The 20,104-nt window shown below is 42.7% G+C and overlaps 3 protein-coding genes and 3 non-coding genes across 8 annotated transcripts in view; all 6 read right to left on the bottom strand.

The window, feature by feature from the left end:
• The window catches only part of LOC111662481 (myosin-10), a 50,223-nt gene extending 46,499 nt beyond the window's left edge, over positions 1-3,724 (bottom strand). For 2 of the 3 annotated variants that reach the window (XM_023416358.2, XM_023416359.2), the window contains exons 1-2: positions 3,372-3,724; positions 1,892-2,269 (exon numbers count right to left, since the gene is read on the bottom strand). In XM_023416358.2, coding sequence (XP_023272126.1) covers positions 1,892-2,236 — 345 coding nt within the window. In that variant the 5' untranslated portion in view covers positions 2,237-2,269; positions 3,372-3,724. Of the gene's footprint in view, positions 1-1,891; positions 2,270-3,146; positions 3,232-3,371 lie in introns of those variants that run through there. The other variant, XM_087176664.1, reaches the window with a different exon arrangement.
• A 531-nt stretch (positions 3,725-4,255) lies between these two features.
• On the bottom strand, positions 4,256-9,540 carry ddx47 (DEAD (Asp-Glu-Ala-Asp) box polypeptide 47). The gene is made up of 12 exons (XM_023416303.2): positions 9,375-9,540; positions 9,059-9,152; positions 8,290-8,478; positions 8,130-8,201; positions 7,416-7,534; positions 7,123-7,194; positions 6,837-6,953; positions 6,576-6,722; positions 5,686-5,823; positions 5,514-5,584; positions 5,173-5,302; positions 4,256-4,676 (listed from the first exon to the last, which is right to left on the bottom strand). The coding sequence occupies exons 1-12, from the start codon at positions 9,504-9,506 to the stop codon at positions 4,464-4,466; spliced, it is 1,494 nt and encodes a 497-aa protein (XP_023272071.2). The 5' UTR covers positions 9,507-9,540; the 3' UTR covers positions 4,256-4,463.
• Positions 9,541-9,807: 267 nt separating this feature from the next.
• On the bottom strand, positions 9,808-16,116 carry wbp11 (WW domain binding protein 11). The gene is made up of 12 exons (XM_023416350.2): positions 15,948-16,116; positions 15,270-15,356; positions 15,100-15,131; positions 14,891-14,984; positions 14,213-14,409; positions 13,708-13,841; positions 13,441-13,607; positions 13,115-13,351; positions 12,790-12,915; positions 12,407-12,688; positions 12,066-12,251; positions 9,808-11,065 (listed from the first exon to the last, which is right to left on the bottom strand). The coding sequence occupies exons 2-12, from the start codon at positions 15,331-15,333 to the stop codon at positions 10,377-10,379; spliced, it is 2,208 nt and encodes a 735-aa protein (XP_023272118.1). The 5' UTR covers positions 15,334-15,356; positions 15,948-16,116; the 3' UTR covers positions 9,808-10,376.
• A 1,646-nt stretch (positions 16,117-17,762) lies between these two features.
• trnak-cuu (transfer RNA lysine (anticodon CUU)) lies at positions 17,763-17,835 on the bottom strand. Its single transcript has one exon. It is a non-coding gene; the product is annotated as a tRNA-Lys (tRNA).
• Positions 17,836-18,486: 651 nt separating this feature from the next.
• trnak-cuu (transfer RNA lysine (anticodon CUU)) lies at positions 18,487-18,559 on the bottom strand. The gene has a single exon. It is a non-coding gene; the product is annotated as a tRNA-Lys (tRNA).
• A 991-nt stretch (positions 18,560-19,550) lies between these two features.
• trnak-cuu (transfer RNA lysine (anticodon CUU)) lies at positions 19,551-19,623 on the bottom strand. The gene has a single exon. It is a non-coding gene; the product is annotated as a tRNA-Lys (tRNA).
• Positions 19,624-20,104: the final 481 nt, after the last annotated feature.

Genomic DNA, 20,104 nt, shown 5'->3' with positions numbered 1-20,104 from the left:
AAGGTTCAACAATAGAGGACAAAAGCAAACGACATAATATTGGAGATCGGACAAGAGATTTCAACTGTCAAGGCTTGATCTCAGCAAATTATACAAGTGGCAACAATTATTACAGTATTTCCTTGGCCATATAAATCTCCTCATCATGTTTTTTTTAATATGAAGCGGCGTGAGATATGGACCGCTAAACGTATGCATGCCCAGTAAAAGTCTGCGGACTGGCCTCGACTTTTAGCAGAGTCTGGCAGATCTATGATGCTCGACAGTATGATTCAGATATGGATGTCTTCCAGACCACCTCAACTAAGAACACAGCCCGGGGAGAGGCATTATACTATGTCTGCAGTAGATGTAGCTGAGCTCCGGGGGGGTAAGACAAACACATTGCAAAAAGTTTAGAACATAGGGGATTTCTTCTTCGAAGAGCGAGCTGAACGGGAAAAATTCTCTTCCCGATAGAAAACCAACACAGTCAGACACATGTTTTCAATTTCTCTCAGGCAAGGGGCAAATTAACAAGCTCCAAAGCCAATTCTGAACCACGAAGAAGTAGAAAACCATGACACCACGGTATGAGAGAGAAAATGAAGAAGAACCGAGGAAGGGATTTGGTGGACTGAAATATCAATTCAAGGCACATGGGACATTTCTGATAAGTTATATCCCCTTCACTAAAGCATTCAGTTCTTTCTCTAATATATGACTAAACTGAAACACGTACAGCTCACCGGAAAGACCTTACATTAATATTCAAAGGGGGAATTACTTCATCCGAGAGTCAGTGGTGATGTTTTGTGAGGTGGATAAATAAGCACTAATGCTGCGGTCCCTGAACCAGAGTCTCTCAGGTGATAACCAACCCATATTCTATTCCTGGAAAACATGTCACTAAATGGGTCAAGATCACAGCGAGAAACGTCACAGAGCAGCTCCATCTGTAGTGAAATTGGATTATGGGGGCAGCGTCTTTGCAGTGATACGGCACACAACAAACTTTGGCTGTGATAAACTGAGATGTTTGACATGTAATTATGGGATTAGTCGAGAAAATCAGTTTACCGTCCGGACGGACACAGGTAAATATAAACGTGTTTGTTCAGGATTTCATGTGGATGGGGGAAGAGTGAGCTTTTAAAACAATGATATATGTTTGTCTTGTGATGTGGGTTATAACTACTGCAAAACGCAAAATGCTTCCATTGATTTCAAGTCTTATTCGGTATCTAAATACCATCAAGAATTCAAGGCTAAACAGACAAGGTGATCCCCTGTTACGCCACATTTTGGGCCAAATGTGTTTAGTTTTACACAGTGGGACTGCCACAGAGGAGAGAGAGGTCAAGCCATCTCTGCGATCAAACACGGCCCAGCAGTTGGAGCACGGAGCAGGACAAACAAACTGAAACCAGCAGTGTTTATGGAAGAGGCCTGCCTTTAGCCGAGGTGAGACAGAAGCCATGGGGGAAGGTAACAATCTGCAACACAGAGGCACTTATAAGAGGTGATCCAGTGAGGGGTGGAGGGGGGGGAAGTCTGGCAATGGTTAAAAACACTAGAGACATCTGTCAATCATATTGTGTGCAAATATATGTGTGTGTGTGTGTGTGTGTGTGTGTGGTCAGGATTCACACAGAAGAGCAAAAATGTTCAGTGCCCTCAATAATAACAATCAGATCTCAAAAGACAGACAGCTAAAGGTTAAGACTAGCATGTATACAAGCAGAAATCCTACCAATCATTTTGCAATTATATCAGCCAGGGGTGAAATTCAATCTACAGCTGTGAGAACCAGGAGATCTGCGAGTTTTAAGGTTAATCATTCCCCCAGTGTGGAAGGTATAAGCTGTTAGAAAAACAGAGTCTCTGAGGGGTCCAAGTCTAAGTCACTCACATATATGAGCCCAGAGTAGTAGCGGTCCTTCAGGTTGTGCAGCACAGACGCCTCATTCAGGCAGGTGAGCTCGGCCATGTCTTCCACCTTGCTGAACTTGGGCGGGTTCATCTTCTGGATGTCATCCTTGTTGATCACCACCTTCTTGCCGTTCTCGGCCAGCTCCACCTGCACCTCCTCGCCGCGCTCCTCTCGGATACTGGCCGCCTCGAAGCCATGGCGCTCCGAGGGGACCCACACCAGCTTTTTGGCCGTCCAGTCAGCCTGTGTGGCCGGGTTGTAAACCACAGCCCGGTCCACAAACAGGTAGCGCTCTGGGTCCTCTTGCCCACTCCGATGAGACATCTTTCCTGGGGTTTACCAGAGCAACGTGGCCACCTGGAACACACAGGGGTGCGGGAATTAGTATCTCAGGCATTACATACAGGATCCACAATCAATAAGGGATAATGGTTTAACATTTTGTACACGGTGTAATATACCTATAATACAGCTTTAATAACTATATGACAAATCCCATTATAAACTGCACAGTCCATCCTGTGCAATAGAAGGCGTGACTGAACATACATGGCTTGACTCAATAACTGAGTAACACACAGGCAGGTGAACCGTATGTCACCAGTCCAGCAGATGACTGGTGCTGAACGGTGTGGGATCACATTTTAAACCAGGTTTCAGAGTAAGTCTTGCAGTCTGCATGACTTCTCCCTGAGTGGGGTCTGCAAAATAATAATGCGCATACTGCGTAGGCTACGACTGAGCGGCGGCGTCGTGAATGGCTCATACCTAACCGTCCCTCCTTTTTCTTCTAGAGACCTTTCAGTACAGACAACAACAGTCCACTGTATCACATATCCCCGGTGGTCCAGATAACATGCACAGCCCGCACTTGTCTATATGGATGGAGCTTATACAACAGATAACGATGACTGGGCATCGGCGAGTCCCCCCCACCACCACCACAAAAAAAGACAGAATGAACGGAAAGCAGCAGGGGGGGAAACTTACCGCTGAAGTCCCTGATTATAAATATTAGACAAATATCTGCGGTAATTAACCTGCGCAACTGAATCCGCTCTTGTGAATCCGGCACCGGGAATGAGCCACGGGATATGGAAACGTGAACTAACACTGTAAGAAAGCTGGAAGTCCAGTTATCACCGTCAGAACGACAATTAGGGTGAAAACAGAAAACAATTCAGGTAAGAAAATTACTCATAAAGGAACATTAACGCATCTACATGGCACTTACTCTGCTGTCTCTGTTGAGTTTCGGTGTTAACGTTTATCCCGGGGGAAGTACAGGCTTCTTCACTACACTACATTAATAACGACTACAGCCCAAGTAAGTTTCCAAAGCGATCACCTCCATCCGCATCCTGGAGGTTTTTATCCATTGGTCCAGTATTTATCAAGCGCGCGCGCGCGCGCTCACCCCCCCCCATTCCCTCGAGGTGAATAATAACAATAAACTTACCTGGTGCAGTCAGCGAAGCAGCAGTCAGATCCTGTTCACCAAGCTCTCCGATCTCCCCCCGATGCGACCCTCGTATGCAACTAGCTGCTCCACACAATTGAAATGCAGGCATGTATTTGGGGCTTTGGTATTCACCACAGGCACAGAGCTGCCTCTAAACTGGGGCCCCTCCTAGACCGAGCAGACTTGACCGCTGCTGCTGCTGCCGCTGCTCCCGCCTACGGTGATGGACCGTACTCACATAGAAAGTGACCGTGCAGATCAATACGCCACAGGGACACTCTCTGGGTGGGATGATTCACCTGAGGAGAAATGTGGGTTGTGTCTGGTGACAGCCGCCGGTCTCTTTTGGCTCATGAGTGAACACATTAATATTCATTTCGTCAGGACATTCAGCTGTGGTGGACGCTTTTTTTTTTTTTTTTTTAAATCTATCCCCCAAATATCTATGCAACGCACACACCTACTAAATGCAGGATGGACACAATTGGTCTCTCACTTTGCGGTCTTTCTCTGCCCCTCTCTATCATTGGCTGGACGAAACCAACCCCCCAATTTGCTGCAAACCAATGACATGCATGCAAAAAACCCTGAAAAAATCTGATGGATATTGCAACTGTTGCTTACCCACATTACAAATAACTACCAAAATAAGTTGAATTATCACTGCTACACATCTGTACCTCTGATCTCTCGCAGTGTTTCATTGTAAACAAAATATTTTTATGTTGCTTTCTCTCATTCATGTCGCATATTAAGTCATCATTCCCACTCCCCTGCCGTAAACTCCAACACCCCCCTCTTGTGTCGGAAAGCCACAACAGCAACATTTCATGCTCAACATAACTCACGCAATCATACATCACTCTCCCACAAATACAAGCTTTTGGTTTTACAGTGGCATTTTATTACAAATGGAAAAAAAGTATATATAGAGGGGCCATGAAAAAGCATGTTTTCTGTAATTAAATAGCAGTTTGTGTTCATATTAAATCCTGGAAAACATGCTGTTGTCATAATCAAAGTTTTACACCAAAAACAGGAAAGACATTGTGTATTGTGGTTATATACAGTCTGTTAATGTTGGAGGCATCAGCGCCCTCCCCTCCAGGCTCCTCCAACCCTGTTCTTCCCTCCTCCTCCTCTTCCTCTTCCTCTTCCTCTTCCTCCTCCTCCTCCTCCTCCTCCTCCTCCTCCTCCTCCCCCTCTCACTTTTTTCCTCACTCCGCTTGCTTGTTCTGTGTCATCTTCATCTCCATCTCCTCCTTTGGGCCTTCTCCTTTTCTCACCTTGTTCCTTCATTTCCTGAGGAAGACAATTGTTTTTTCTCAACTCAACGTTTATTGGTTTCAATATATACTGAGTAACAATTCTAGAGGGAATTTTTGCATTCAATTTGCACTGAAAATAATATATCAAAATGCTGATGTGATGTGATTTTTGCTGGTGTCTGTATCAAACAAGCATCTTCCTTTGTGTGGAGAATATGATTTGTAGGCTGAGGCGTCTCTAGCACCACCACGCTTTGGATAATGCACTTACCCATATTGCAATTTCAAATTTATTTTGATTAATTGTTCAGCCTTAGTATATATATATATATATATCATACAGTATCCCATGCCAAGTGTAACATTTTAATTTCAGGAAAAGGGAAGATGAGGTGGGTTTGGTAAATTAAGAAGGTTAAGACAACACTGTTTTCTCCCTCAGTTTTGACACAACAACAGGCTTTCCCTGTTTGAGTTAATGTTTGAAAAAAACATTCAGAAAAGATGATCATATGGCAACGGTGACTTACCAGCCTGGCAAATCTCTGGGCCTCGCTCACCCTCTCCACCAGCATCATCACTTCCTCTTCCTGGGTAGGGAAGGCGGGAAGTTTTTTCCCAATCAGGCTTTCGATTCGCTGGAAAAGCTCCACATCGTACCTATGATAAAGGGATGTGTCAGTTTACTGCGTCAACAAACTTTCATTTATTAGATTAGTCCATGAGTGGTAGCACTTTATAAAAAGGCAGAAAGACAAGTACAGCTGTTCAACATTAACTAAAAAAGTAACAGCAATTTCATAAGGAAGTCAGAATGATTTAAAAAAAATAGTATTATAGTAATCGATGAAAACAAACAGGCAGCTCTTACTGAGTGACAAAAGTGATGGATTTCCCAGACCGGCCTGCTCTGGCTGTTCGGCCAACTCTATGGATGTAGTCCTGTAAGGGAAGGAACAGATTCAACGATCCATTCAAGTCAAATCAGTGAGAAAATGAAATCACCAAATACATGGGCAACATGAATGTCGGCAGCGCGGTACCTTAGAGTGAGTGGGGATGTCGTAGTTAATGACACAGTCAACGTGAGGGATGTCCAGCCCTCTGGACGCCACATCTGTCGCCAGCAGCACCGATCGAGATTTGGACTTGAACTTGTTCAGCGCTCCTAGACGTTTGTTCTGAGCAGCAGGGGAGAGAAGATCCAGAGGGTGAATACAGCATTGTATAGACAGCCAACTGTGCAGAGAAGATTTAATCACTGTTGTTATAAAAAGCCTATGAAGCCACAGTGTATAAATGCTGCATGATGAACTGTAAATAGATTTTTATTAATTTATGACACAAAGCGAGAAGAGGGTGCTGTTCTTCCAGATCAAATGGAGCCAAAGCTATTTGACATTCACACAACACTAGACCAAAGAGGTAAAACGAGTAAAAAGCAGCGGTGAAAAGCTGCGATCAAAGATGTTAAGATCTCTACTCTGACATAATGAGAAATGTAGGTCAAAATAAACATAACGTCAAATGATGTGACAGTGGAAATAATTGGCATTGGCACTAATCTAATGATGTTTATAAATGCTACACAAAGAACATAAATATTACATTTTACATTTTTTGGCACTTAGATATGTGTTATGGTTTTTGCCATATGCTGCTAATGTTGTTACTGTACTGTGATGACAGGCTTTGTGAATGATGGTGTTGTTGTTAGAGACGACTCGGCGTCAGCAACTTTTCTATCAGTTTTTATCAATAATGTGTGAACGGAGAGAAACACAGCATGCAAATAGATGCTTGTGCAACACTGTCCTTCTGTCATCAAATCACTATAGTTGACAAATGTTAACAGCCAACTGGATTTCAGGAAGTTGCGCGTGTGCGTGTGTGTGTGTGTGCGTGTGTGTGTGTGTGTGTGTGTGAGCTCTACCTGGCTCATCTGGCCATGAAGGGGGATAGCAGTGATGCCAAGGTTCCTTAACAACAGCGCCACCCGCTGGGCATTGTTACATGTGCTGCAAAAAATAATGAACGAGTTACCGGCCAACTCGTTCAGGATGGACACCAGGTAACAGTCCTGCCACAAAACAAACAAGCACAATATACTTTACACACCAGCAGAAAGTTCATTCTAGTATTATTGCAGACAGGGGATGGTCAGCTGGAAGCATAACGTCTCTGTGTGCCTCACCTTGTACTTGGACGGGATGAAGATGTAGTATTGCTGCAGTTTGTCCACTGTTGAGTATTTGGTGGACACGGCGCACTTCACAGGATCTTTCAGAGCTGCTCTCTGTAGTTTCTGAACCTGTAAACACATTAAAGAAAGTGCAAGTTCTCAGTCAAAGAGAACAGTGTGCAAACTCTACAAATGACATAATGTCCTAAAGCTTATTAGATTTCCTCGTTGCCCTGCAGCAACAAGTAAGAGAAAAAACAGGACTGTAAGGCCTTTGCAGAATTGTGTGTTTGTCTACCTTTTTGGTCATGGTGGCAGAGAACAAGAAGGTGCGTCTCTCTCTAGGAATCACCTTCAAGATTTTATCCACCTGGAGAAAAAAAATAGAAAGTATACTTAGAGCAAACAGCCTCAAAGTGTCAGAGATTGCATTATTTTTCTGTCAGTATTCCAGGAACTACAGGAACATTTCCATACAAGTAATTCTGTTCCCTTATATTAAACAGGGGGAGACTGTTGTACTGAATGAAAGCAAGACAGAGAGTTACTGTGAGCTTAACGTTTGAGCTTTGTTATTGTCTGACCACCCACCTCCGTCTCAAAGTCCATGTTGAGGATTCTGTCCGCTTCGTCCATGACCAGGAACTTCAGGGCTCGTAGGGAGAAGCCTTTGGTGTTCTCCATGTGGTCTATCAACCGACCAGGTGTGGCTGTAAACATATATGTACCGCTTATTTATCACTACGTTGATGCCGAGTTCATCAGTTGATTAAACAGGTGAATGTGGGAAGTAAATGAAAGACATGATGTTTGAGTAATGGGTGATTCACATGCCTCGTGAAGGGTTTGTGTAAACAAATGTAGTGAGGTAATCAGTAATCATTGTACAATTTCTGATCTTTGCTATTAACTTTTCTTGTATTGTAAAAGGGAAAGTAAAGTAATTCTTTATTTTATATTTATGACTTTTCCCAGTTATGAATAAACTTTCCTTTCAATATAAAAAGAACTTTCTTGTTTTGGGTGATTAAATAGGGAATTATATCATAGGTAACTTCAATATTGTACATTATTTGAACAGATGAAGAAAAAAAATAAAGAAAATGTATCAATGAGATAAACTTATAATGAATACTATGATCACAACATCAGTTCAGCACAAGCAGTAACAGTACCAGTTTTGTGGGTATTTTTGCACACACACACACACACACACACACACACACACACACACACACACACACACGAAGAAATGCCGTTTATGAAATCTGTGTAAAAAAAAATACTGATCACTTTCAGGCTTACCAATGACAATGTGTGGTTTCTTGGCCAACACCAAGGACTGGGACATCATGTCAATCCCACCAACTACGACAGCTGCAACACAAATGAGAGGTTTTAGAATCACAGTTAAGTCCTCTGTATCACTGCACGTCAGCTAAGCTTTAATTAACAAGACACATACCGCACTTAACGCCAATGCTGGAGCCCAAGGCCTCAAACTGCTCAGAGATCTGAAACGCCAACTCCCTGGTGGGGGTGAGGACGAGGGTATGAAGCCTCTGGGGCGAGGCCAGCAGTGACTGGAGGATCGGCAGCGCAAAGGCACCCGTCTTTCCTGAACCAGTCTCTGCCAAGCCGATAACATCCTTCCCTGCAGTTTAAGAAACAAGCACATTATGTATATTTAGCAGGATTGGACAGTAACTAAGTACATTTAATCAAGTACAGTTTTACGGTACTTGTACTTTACTTGAGAATCTTCATTTAATTCTAACTCTGTGTGGGGGGAAAAAAAAAAGTCATGCACACTGTCAAACATAAAATCTGACCCAACAGTATATGGCCCAATAGATAGAATAATAACCTCCAATGCAGCCAACTACAACATTAAAATGCAGATTAAATGTCAATGCATCCACAATAATCATCCAATAGAATCACATATGATAATGCAATACTGACAGGGGGTATTGTGGTGGATAACTCTACGCTTATACTTTAAGAATATGATAATACACCTGTACTTTTGATGCAGAACTTTTATTTATTTATTTATTTTTTTACATGTAATGGAATGGTATTTCTACTTTTACTGAAGTAAATGATTTAAATACAATAATAATATTGAAGGAGAGCACAGTTGATGGGCTGCACAGACAACACCGTGGCTCTGGAGGGAACCCTCTCTGATGGGATCAGCTGACGGGACAGAGGTTACTGTAGTCGCTCACCTTGCAGGGCTACTGGTATAGCTTCTATCTGGATCTTTGTTGGACTCTTCCATCCCAGCTGATCACACGCCTCACAGAGAACCTCAGTCACACCCTGTCGGAGGCAAAGAAAACCGGATGAAGACCTTTGTGAGATGCTGATAATACCGTGCTACCAAATCAACAACACGTTTATCAGACACCAGGCGTATTACATACGATAAATAATGCTTACAGATGATATTAGCGTACTCAAGCTAACTCAAAGTAAGCTAAGTTGCGGGTCACGTTTTGCTAAAACACCTTCTGTTCTTCGCTCCGTGTGAGACAAACTTACCAGATCCTTGAAGGTTTTCACTGTCTCCTCATTTTCGCCGCTATTAACGCGACTGTTATCTTCATCACTACTGGAACCTTCGAGTGTTTCATCTGTGTTTGGCTTCACGCTCTCCTCACTGTTGTCCGCCATGCTGGATTTCACCCCAACGTGTCGTCAGCGCGGCAATGCGCAGATGCGGAAACGAGTGCGGGCTTTCGCAATGGATGATGGGAGTTGTTGTTTTTTGTTTTAAATAATCGCTTCTATTTAGGTTTAATATACATTCTTCACCAGATATCCCCCACTTAAAACATTAATATGATCACTTGCTCACTGGTGGATTTCCACTCAATCTTTTCCCCAGATATAAAGCATCTTGAAATGACTTGTTTTGTGTATAATTATTTTTGTTTATATCGTCTCCTTTATTACATCACACATGTGGTAAAAACAGTTTCGGAAGTATTTATTTAGCTGCAGGTCAAACAGTTTCAAACATGTATTTTGTCTGTGGTTGACAAACATTTCACACCTTTGTCCAACACGTTTAGGAGATCACTGATAAAATGAACAGTTGACAGTAAAACAATAATAATAAAATGCCTTTTCTGATCATGCCGAATGAGAAATTGTTGGCTGGAGAAAAAATAATTCAACGTAGCATTTGATAGTCTGGCATTTTTTTTTTAATGCAGAGTAGTGTTTTTCTAAGTTGCCTAATGGAATAGCAACCAATCCCAATGTTTCCAATTAGCAATATAACCAGATTAAGTATGTAAATCAAATTGGCATTCTCTCTAGATACAAAAAAATAATAGTCCAGATGAAATGAAGACGAGCCAGCTGAGACCAGTGCTGAGAGGGTAGCAGCCTTCCTTGGTTTGCTAAAGGAAAACGGATCTAGTTGAACGCCTTGAAGACAGCTACCTCTATTACTCAGCGAAGAAAACACACAAAACTAATACGCTCATGTTGTTCAGAGCACTCGACTGAACATTCCTCCCAATGCTCTCTTAAGTTTCAGAGGAGACCCTCCATCTCCCTCATAAAGGCTTCATACACCTGGTCCTTAGTCTTCATATTGGGCTGAGACACAGCACCCATCTGGGCTGAGTTGACCAAGCCCATTGGAGCAGCTGCTGCTTGTTGTTTCTGCCCCTGTCCACCTCCAATGCCATCATCTCCCCTCCTTCCAGAAACACCACCCCCTACTTTCTCCAGAGGCCCTGCTGCTGCCCCGGGCATTGCTCCGCTCTTGTCCCTACGCACCCTCAGTGCCGTGGGCACAAAGCGGGTGACCTCTGCCTTTGGATTGATAATCTGAGGTTTGGCAGAGATGGTGGCCCCACCAGAACTGGCACCTGCTGCCATGTTGCCTCCTGCGGCTGCAACAGATGTGATGTTGGCTCGTTTTTCGATGGTGGCTGCATGGTGGTGGCCGGGGGGGTTGCTGCCTGGATTGTTGCCCGTGGAAGCGGCAGCTGTCCCTGGGGGAGGGGGCATCTGCATGACACCCGGTCGCATGGGCATGGCAGGGGGTGGTAAGTTGCTCTGTGAACTGTCCTGGTTGGATCCTGAGCCTTTTTGCCGCTGGACAATGTTGGGAGGAGCACTGAGAACATTGGAGTTGAGAGGCGGAGGGAAAAGAGTGAGTGGTGGGGCAAGTGGACGTGGGGGCCCTCCTGCTCTTGGGGGAGGAGGTGGGATACCTGTAAGGAGACACATGAAAGATTTATTTTCATGAGACAGTGTTTCCATGATATATATTTTGCAGTTCCGGCCTGCTGCTGGAAAATTATTTCCGTCACCGCTTCAGAAACTTATGAGAGGTCACAAAGTCGCAATTACACGACTTTGCAGAGGTGCGGTCCTGCTGTGGACCGCTGGCTAAACTCAGACGACCTGCTTGGTTCAATAGGCTTTCCATACTATGCAACAAGTCACAGTGAAATATTCAATAGGTGCAGCGGTAACTGACTGACTTCACACAGAGGTCTGAAAGATATTCACTAAGCTCCAACGCTAACGGTTATTAGTTAGCAAAGCAGCATAGAAAACATTCAGCTGCAGCTACTCATCTTAGCCGGTGCTGAGCGTTGCTTTCAGTGGTACGCTGTATCAACTGTCAATAATTATTGTTAATTCTGTCAGTAACTTGATACATTAAACTTGGCTGTTGTCGTTTTGTCTGCTCTCTACTCGCTGCTGTTAGCGCTTATCAAAGATAGTTTGTGAGGGAAAAGCTCCATTCTGTAACACCACTGTACAACCACAAATTAACCGAGTGTTTCTTTAGTTCATACAATCAGTGTGAGACGTCTTCTTTCTCGTCATATCACTGTCAGGGTGGCATTCTCCCAACTGAACTTTCTTTCTTTTCTCTCTCTTTCATGTAAGTCAGTGAAAAGTTGAACGTTTTCCATCAGTTAATACATAAAGTATGCTAACATATATTTAATGACGTAAAGAAGTCTCAAATTTTACAGCTTTTTGCAATGGCATTTAAAATAAATTTCCCAGCAGTTTTGTGACATATAATTACATCATGTTCACAAGAAGAAAAAAAAAAAAATATATATATATATATATATATATACAGTATATAGTACATAAAAACACAGTTCACCTTTTCATCTCTAGCACTACACATATGTGCATGCACATGCACAGATATGTGCCTTCACACCCTGTATTCACACATATGCCTACCTGGTGGTGCTGGGGGTGGTAGTCTGGGAGGGGGTCCACGTGGTGGGGGGCCTGGAGGCAGGCCAGGAGGTGGGCCTGGTGGAGGGCCAGGGGGTCGACCTGGTGGAGGTCCTGGAGGCAGAAGTCGAGGCATTGGACCCCTCATGCCCCCAGGCATCCCAGGAGGTCTCAAGAATGGAGGGGCACCTGAAGATAGCAGAATGTGTCAAATACATGATGCAGTGTCCACATGGATACTGAGTACAACAAGCACATCCTTAAAATATAAGGTGTAGCATTTTCTTCCACTATCCAGATCAGAGTTAAAAGGTACTATTACAACTGGAAATATTGTATCTAACCTGGTGGTGGGCCAGGAGGCGGGCCAGAGGGTGGACCAGGAGGCCTCATCGGAGGAGCTGGGGGTGGACCCAGTGGTGGAGGACCAGTCATTGGTGGACCTTGCATGTGTGGAGGCCCTTGCTGTCCCACTGGCCCAGCAGGAGGGGGTAGACGCTGATTGGCCATGAGGTGGGACTGGTTGTCACCTGGCGGTCCCCTGTCCTCAATGTCTGAGCTGTCAGATTCATCTGTGTATTCCTCCTCTACCTCTTCTTCTTCCTCCTCTTCAGGAACTGACTGACCTGAAGAAAAAGAAATAACACCGTGCCACATCATCAGAAACAGTAAACAAAGTGTGCTAAATTAGTAAATATACAGGAGCGACATTATTATACTGTAATACCTGCCATCCTTAACATCATGGCCTGCAGAGGGGTAATGGCCTTGGTTTTCTTCACCAGCCTCTTTTTCTTCCTTTTTCCTTCACGGGGTGCCTCTGGAGGCATATCTGCGAAACGTACACTGCGACCTAAAGCATTTGGACATAAACATATTCATCAAAAGAATAGATTAATGTAAGAACACAAATCTTAATCAGTGTAATTTTTCAGAAAATGCTTTGAAGCTATTCATCCTTTGCTGAGTGCCTGCAGAACTGCAATTTTGCTCCATTGTACATAAAATCATATCAATCATCATCAATATGCTGAAGAAGCTGAGACACTCACCAGCATGCCTTTCATTTCTGTCTCTTTCCTCCTCTCTTTCCCTCTCATCATCCTGCCTGTCCAGAATCATTCTCTGGTCACCGTCTACCCCTTCATCTCTCTCTTCTTCACTGTCCTCTTCAGAGTCGCTGTCATCATCATCCACATCCTCCCGATCTCTGTCGCTCTCACTGCCACTATCTCGATCTCTTCCCAGCTCCATCGCAGAGTCCTTTTCTAAACCAGGAATGGAAGGCTCTGTTTGGGGGGTCAGTAAAAATTAGTTAAAGTTAAATAAGCAATCAGAAATAATTAATCAGCCATTGAGGGGACAGTTTGTGTGTTACCTGAATCTGCGCCAAAAGCTCGTCGAGCAGGAATGCCGTACAGTGCCAGGACCTGTGGAGGTGGGGGTCCAGGTGGAGGGCCAGGGGGCTTCTTCCCCGGAGGTAAACGTGGGACACCTGGTACTGTTGCCAACACTGGTCCAGAGGATGACGAGAGAGGTCCTTTACTGAGAGACACAAGAAAAGACATTTACCTCAGTGGTAGTAAAGCACAACAGCGCCATATACCGAGTTTACTTGCAGAAACCTGTACAGCTCAGGGCCTACCCAAAAGTGGAACTCTTCTTCAGTATAGAGGGAGGCTGAGCCCCTGGTAGTGGGATGTCCTGGATGTGGATATTGGAGGGGGCATGAGGCATATCTGGTAAAGGGATACTGTCCACCTCCACTGACTCTGCATTCTGAAAAATAGAAAATGATACACACAAGATAGTAAACAGAAAGTCACCACAATGCAAAGCAATGTAAAGGAACTGCAATATTAATACTGAAACTCAACATATACAAAAGACACAAACACACTGATGCTTATAACACATCCAATGTTTCAACACCTCTGGATCAAGATTAATCAAAACCTCTGTGCCTGCAATCAAATTAATTTTCATGTTGTTGTATCTCAGACCAACCAGCTATTATGGAATTGTGCATACAACATCCTCTCTTTCACAAGTCAACACAAATCAATACAAATCCTTGTCAAGTACGGTGAATACAAAAATATGCAAATACAAACTAATACACACACACACAAACGCACAAACAAACACACCTTGACTGAGTCAAAATAAAGAGCCAGCTGCCCCCGTTTGGTCTCGTAGTCCAATTCTAGTTTGCGTAGTTCCTTGTAGGTGTCAGGATTCTCTCTCTCGTACAGACGAACAATGCGTTCAAATGTCTCGCGTAGCTTCTTCCTCTTGTCCCTCAACACCTTCTCATTCAGTAGAGGCTGCTGAACTGGGTTGAACTCTGTTGAAGGTGTTACAATAGAGTTTTATTATGTGTTAGAAACAAAAGCAAATTATTTGTTAAACTAGAATTACAGCCTAGCGGTTATATGCATCGCCTAGCCAACTGCGAGAAACTCGACTGGCAGTGGAAAAGAGGTGACTTGGCTTTTATTGGCAGGTTCACCTGCTTTAAAAAAAAAAAAAAATCCACTTATACCCGCTTATTTTGGTGGAAAAGGGGTAAAAGTTACCTAAGTCCTGACAGCTAATTTTAAGGCTAAGCTTCTGAATACAGGCTGTGTGCTTTTCTCTGTGGAGAGAGCACTTTGATACTTTCAGTTTCTATATAGAACCTAGAACTGCTGTATTATCAAAAAAGACAGAGATCAAGTTAAGACTTAAGACTTATATTTGTACAATGAGATAACTGAGGATAGTAAACATTTATAAAGACAAAAAAAAAAAAACCTTTTTGAAACACACAAATCCAGCCCTCTCACCCATCTCATCCAGCTTCTCCATGTCTCTGATGATCTGTCTGGGGTCCTTCATCTTCAGCACTGCCGCTCTCACCATCATTCTCTGTTTCTTGTTCTAGCAGGATTATTAATAGATGAAGCAACATGTTAACAACATAATAACATGACTACTGTGTTTAAGAACAAAGACTGCATTAAAAGCGATTCATATGTTCCAAGATCATGGGTACCTTTTTCAACTCCCTTTTCCTGGCTTCCTTTCCTGTAAGAGAGGTGGAGAACAAATGCATGCTAGTTATCGTTCAGACATATTACAACAACAGATAATCAGTAATTCTTCAAGTGTTATCCAGCAGGTAGGTGACGGACGAACCAGCTCTAGGTTATGGTCGGTACTTACTAGCCTGGTCGGTGGGGTTCATAAACTTCCCACTCTTGGTGGAGGAAGTTGAACGTCGCCCCATGTTGCCGGTGCGTCTCCTTCACCCTGATAAGTATTAAAATACCAGGTGAAATTAAACAATGTAAACGAGCCATTCACGTTCACTGAAAGACTACGCACGACTACTTTACATTTGCATTAAACAAACAATTAAAAAATATCTCTAGTAGATGCTACAAAGCATCTTTGAGGATTCTCAGTTCCATTTAGTTAACTCAACTTCAAATATTACAAATACTAGTTATTTGTTTTTGCAAAGATTTCGCATCTCTGTTGAGTTGTTGGTAAAACTGTAGCTACCTGGAATATAAAAGTGATTAAGCAACAGAAACAACACTGCACGACTACTTTATTATGACGATTAGCTACTCCTGGCTAACAAGTTAATATAAAGTTGATAGTCAAGGCATGACTATAAAACAAGCAAAGTCCGTCTTCAAGTTGTTAGATACAGCTGCGGATGTTTTAAGTGGCTAACAAACGTTATAACGCGAGTATGACTCCCTGTGACAGATATCTAAGTATTAGCTAGTCCTGCAGCATTTGGATGGCAAGTTAGCTGCGAACGTTAGCATGCACTTGTAGCTAGGGCCGCGTTAGCCTCAATAATGGCACAAAGGTGAAACCTGACCTCACCTCTTATTTAAATAAAACCCGTAGAGCAGAACGCCCTACTCACACACCTCTAGATACCAAAAGTAAAATAAAATGTATTGCTTTAACCCTGACGGAAAAACCCAAAACCTTCAGGATTGAATGCACACAACGACTCCGCTAGCTGCTCGCCATGTTTACTGCCGCGAGCAAGAGCGGAAGAGGCAAATTTGACGTCATCAAAACAGGTCAAATGTTGGGTGAACGCGATCATCTTTTTTTTTTTTTAAACAAACAAAAAAATTGATATTTTGGATCTTGGCTGATTATAAATGTATTTCTACATATTTTATAATTGTGGTGTGATGGTCTAACTTGATGCTCGTGAAGTTGATTGTTGGCAGCCTGTCCCCTGATGGTCACAGTGAGTAACTTCAACCACGCTGCATCAGCATCAAGTTGGACAGGAATCATTACGGTAACGTGAACATTTATTCTCCAAATAACAGCAAATGGAAAGACAAGGTGAAAGCAGCAAATTGCCAAGATAAAAGTAATAGCTCTGCAGTTAGCAAGGTAATAATGTAGTAGCACTATTATTAATAAGGAACTGAGCTTGTAACTGTTTTTACTTCAGCCCCGGATGTTTTCCCAAATCTTATATGAATTTTATTATAACATTATTTATATTTATAGCTTCAACTTGGTGTCATTTCTTCTCAGTCTTGCTGATTGAACCGGCAAATCAATGGAGCTCTATTATTGCTGGGGAAATAGCCATTTATATTATTATTTATTTTTGGTGAGCTGGGCAAGCCATGAGGGAAAATGAGTAAGAGAGCGCAGGGATTGTACAGGACAACCTGTGGACCAGGAGGGGAAGCAGGAATAGAGGTTTAGGATTAGGGTTAGGGTTAAATTAAAGTTAAGAGAAGAAGAGAGGAGAAAAATATGTGATGAAGAACCAGGAGGAGAGGGTTGGAGAATGGGTGAGAAGAAGACGTTCTGACATTCCATGCTGATGAAGACTCATTGTAAATAGACCACATTTCATACCCATACAACCTGTAAAGAGATAACTAGTGTCATTTCTTTACCATTGAGTAATCATTCCCCAGGGGAGTATGTCCCCTGAATATCGAGTTACATTGGGGCGAAACCCGAATGTTTACAATGTCTCGCTCCGCCCCTGTTCAGGCACAAACTGAGTCACTATGTTGAGCAGAAGTAACTGGTTAAACATGAAGAGGCAGTGATGACATTATTTTGATGGTGAATATTTTGGGCTTCATAATTTTTTTTATCATTTTGTCTTGAAACATGTTGCTCATGGTGTCCAGTCAGTTTCATTTCACTGGGTCTTTAATTTCAATCAACTGTAATCAGCACATGTTGCACAATCTATACCAGGGGCAGAGCCATCATTCAGTGCTTACCCCAACTTAAGTCTATATTCAAGAGACATGCTCCTCCGGGGAATTTGTGCTCCATTCACAGCAGCAACATAGTGCATGTTGCTAACTGTATCAAGCCATTTGTTACCCAGGAAAAAAAGATCATCCCGAGCCTGCATTATATTTTGAAACTAATTGTCCATCATTCTGAAACCACAACACACCAAATTTGGACGAGCAGATTACTGCATTAAAGTTTAAAAAAGTCCCACCATGGGCCTTGAACCAACCACTCTCAGAAGAAGAGTCTTAATATTCAACCAACTGTGCAAGCTAGGCTACTTAGCATGGCACCTGGATCATGTGATGAAGCACATCCATGCTTAGAGGGTCTTATATGAAGATATGAAGATGCTTTGCAGCTTGTTTCCTATACTTGTGCGGATCTTTCTAAAATCTTTATCACCCAACGTGGGGCTCGAACCCACGACCCTGAGATTAAGAGTCTCATGCTCTACCGACTGAGCTAGCCGGGCCTGTGAGCCAAAAGAATACATCATCTAAAAACGAAAAACATTGCCTATAAAACACATATTTCAGGACACAAAGGTATGCTTTAGTCAGGAAACTCTACAGAAGATTTTCCCTAATTCTGAAGAGAAAAGAATGTCAGAGACTTTACTGATGGCTGGAGATTACTGGCAGATGAACAAACCATGACGTTCAATGAAAGATATAATGAAAAATACAAAATATCACTTTTGTTAAGCAAATTTCAACAATTGGTTACATTGCCTATGACCCGAACCAGTTCATCAACCAACATGGGACTCAAGCCCATGAGCCTGAGATTTAGAGCGTATGATTATTTTTCATTGTGCGTCTCTTAAAACCACCAAATCCCACCAGGGGTCTTGAAACAACAACTCTCAGAAGAAGAGCCTTTGTCAATTTTCAGCAAGTGCCTGCACCATGGATACGGAGACTAAATTGCACTGCTCTATTTATTACGCTAACATTTAACCAAGCACACAAGATGGGCTATGCAACATAACACCTGGATCATGTGATGAAGCACATCCATGCCTAGAGGGCCTTGCGAGTTGTACTTACATGTACCCTCTCAGAAATGAAGATGCTTTGCAGCTTGTTTCCTATTCTTGTGCAGATCCTTCTAAAATCTACATCGCCCAACGTGGGGCTCGAACCCACGACCCTGAGATTAAGAGTCTCATGCTCTACCGACTGAGCTAGCCGGGCCTGTGAGCCAGAAAAATACATCATCTAAAAACGAAAAACATTGCTTATAAAACACATATTTCAGGACACAAAGGTATGCTTTAGTCAGGAAACTCTACAGAAGATTTTCCCTAATTCTGAAGAGAAAAGAATGTCAGAGACTGATGGCTGGGACTTACAAGCATATGAACAAAGCATGACGTTCAAGTGAAAGATATAATGCAAAATACAAAATATCACTTTTGTTAAGCAAATTTCAACAATTGGTTACATTGCCTATGACCCGAACCAGTTCATCACCCAACATGGGACTCAAACCCATGACCCTGAGATTAAGAGCGTGTGATTTCTGTTATTGTGCGTCTCTTAAAACCACCAAATCCCACCAGGGGTCTTGAAACAACAACTCTCAGAAGAAGAGCCTCGTCAATTTTCAGCAAGTGCCTGCACCATGGATACGGAGACTAAATTGCATTTTCCCTAATTCTGAAGAGAAAAGAATCTCAGAGACTGATGGCTGGGACTTACAAACATATGAACAAAGCATGATTTTCAAGCTGTTTTATAACGTATATTCCAAAATACAAAATGTCACCTTTGTTAAGAAAATATCAACATTTCGTTACATTGCCTATGACCCGAACCAGTTCATCACCCAACATGGGACTCAAACCCATGACCCTGAGATTAAGAGCGTGTGATTTCTGTTATTGTGCGTCTCTTAAAACCACCAAATCCCACCAGGGGTCTTGAAACAACAACTCTCAGAAGAAGAGCCTCGTCAATTTTCAGCAAGTGCCTGCACCATGGATACGGAGACTAAATTGCACTGCTCTATTTATTACGCTAACATTTAACCAAGCACACAAGCTGGGCTATGCAACATAACACCTGGATCATGTGATGAAGCACATCCATGCCTTGCGAGTTGTACTTACATGTACCCTCTCAGAAATGAAGATGCTTTGCAGCTTGTTTCCCATTCTTGTGCAGATCCTTCTAAAATCTACATCGCCCAACGTGGGGCTCGAACCCACGACCCTGAGATTAAGAGTCTCATGCTCTACCGACTGAGCTAGCCGGGCCTGTGAGCCAGAAAAATACATCATCTAAAAACGAAAAACATTGCTTATAAAACACATATTTCAGGACACAAAGGTATGCTTTAGTCAGGAAACTCTACAGAAGATTTTCCCTAATTCTGAAGAGAAAAGAATGTCAGAGACTGATGGCTGGGACTTACAAGCATATGAACAAAGCATGATTTTCAAGCTGTTTTATAACGTATATTCCAAAATACAAAATGTCACCTTTGTTAAGAAAATATCAACATTTCGTTACATTGCCTATGACCCGAACCAGTTCATCACCCAACATGGGACTCAAACCCATGACCCTGAGATTAAGAGCGTGTGATTTCTGTTATTGTGCGTCTCTTAAAACCACCAAATCCCACCAGGGGTCTTGAAACAACAACTCTCAGAAGAAGAGCCTCGTCAATTTTCAGCAAGTGCCTGCACCATGGATACGGAGACTAAATTGCACTGCTCTATTTATTACGCTAAC

Source organism: Seriola lalandi, unplaced genomic scaffold (assembly GCF_002814215.2).
Source record: "Seriola lalandi dorsalis isolate HSWRI2012SDOR001 ecotype SW California unplaced genomic scaffold, Sedor1 jcf7180002054563, whole genome shotgun sequence".
In the NCBI taxonomy this organism is placed as follows: domain Eukaryota; kingdom Metazoa; phylum Chordata; class Actinopteri; order Carangiformes; family Carangidae; genus Seriola; species Seriola lalandi.
This window is presented reverse-complemented; position numbering and strand designations above follow the sequence as displayed.

Bases quoted from the DNA above. Each gene is read 5' to 3' on its own strand.
- ddx47 (XM_023416303.2), bottom strand. From the start codon at position 9,506: ATGGCGGACAACAGTGAGGAGAGCGTGAAGCCAAACACAGATGAAACA. The intron at 7,195-7,415 runs GTGGGTGGTCAG...TTTTTTCTCCAG, and splicing joins ACATGGACTTTGAGACGGAG to GTGGATAAAATCTTGAAGGT. The intron at 5,585-5,685 runs GTACCGCGCTGC...CTTCCCTTACAG, and splicing joins ACATCCCCACTCACTCTAAG to GACTACATCCATAGAGTTGG.
- wbp11 (XM_023416350.2), bottom strand. From the start codon at position 15,333: ATGGGGCGACGTTCAACTTCCTCCACCAAGAGTGGGAAGTTTATGAAC. The intron at 13,842-14,212 runs GTGTGTTTGTTT...TCTATTTTTCAG, and splicing joins TTTATTTTGACTCAGTCAAG to AATGCAGAGTCAGTGGAGGT. The intron at 12,252-12,406 runs GTTAGATACAAT...TGCTATCTTCAG, and splicing joins GCCTCCTGGCCCACCACCAG to GTGCCCCTCCATTCTTGAGA.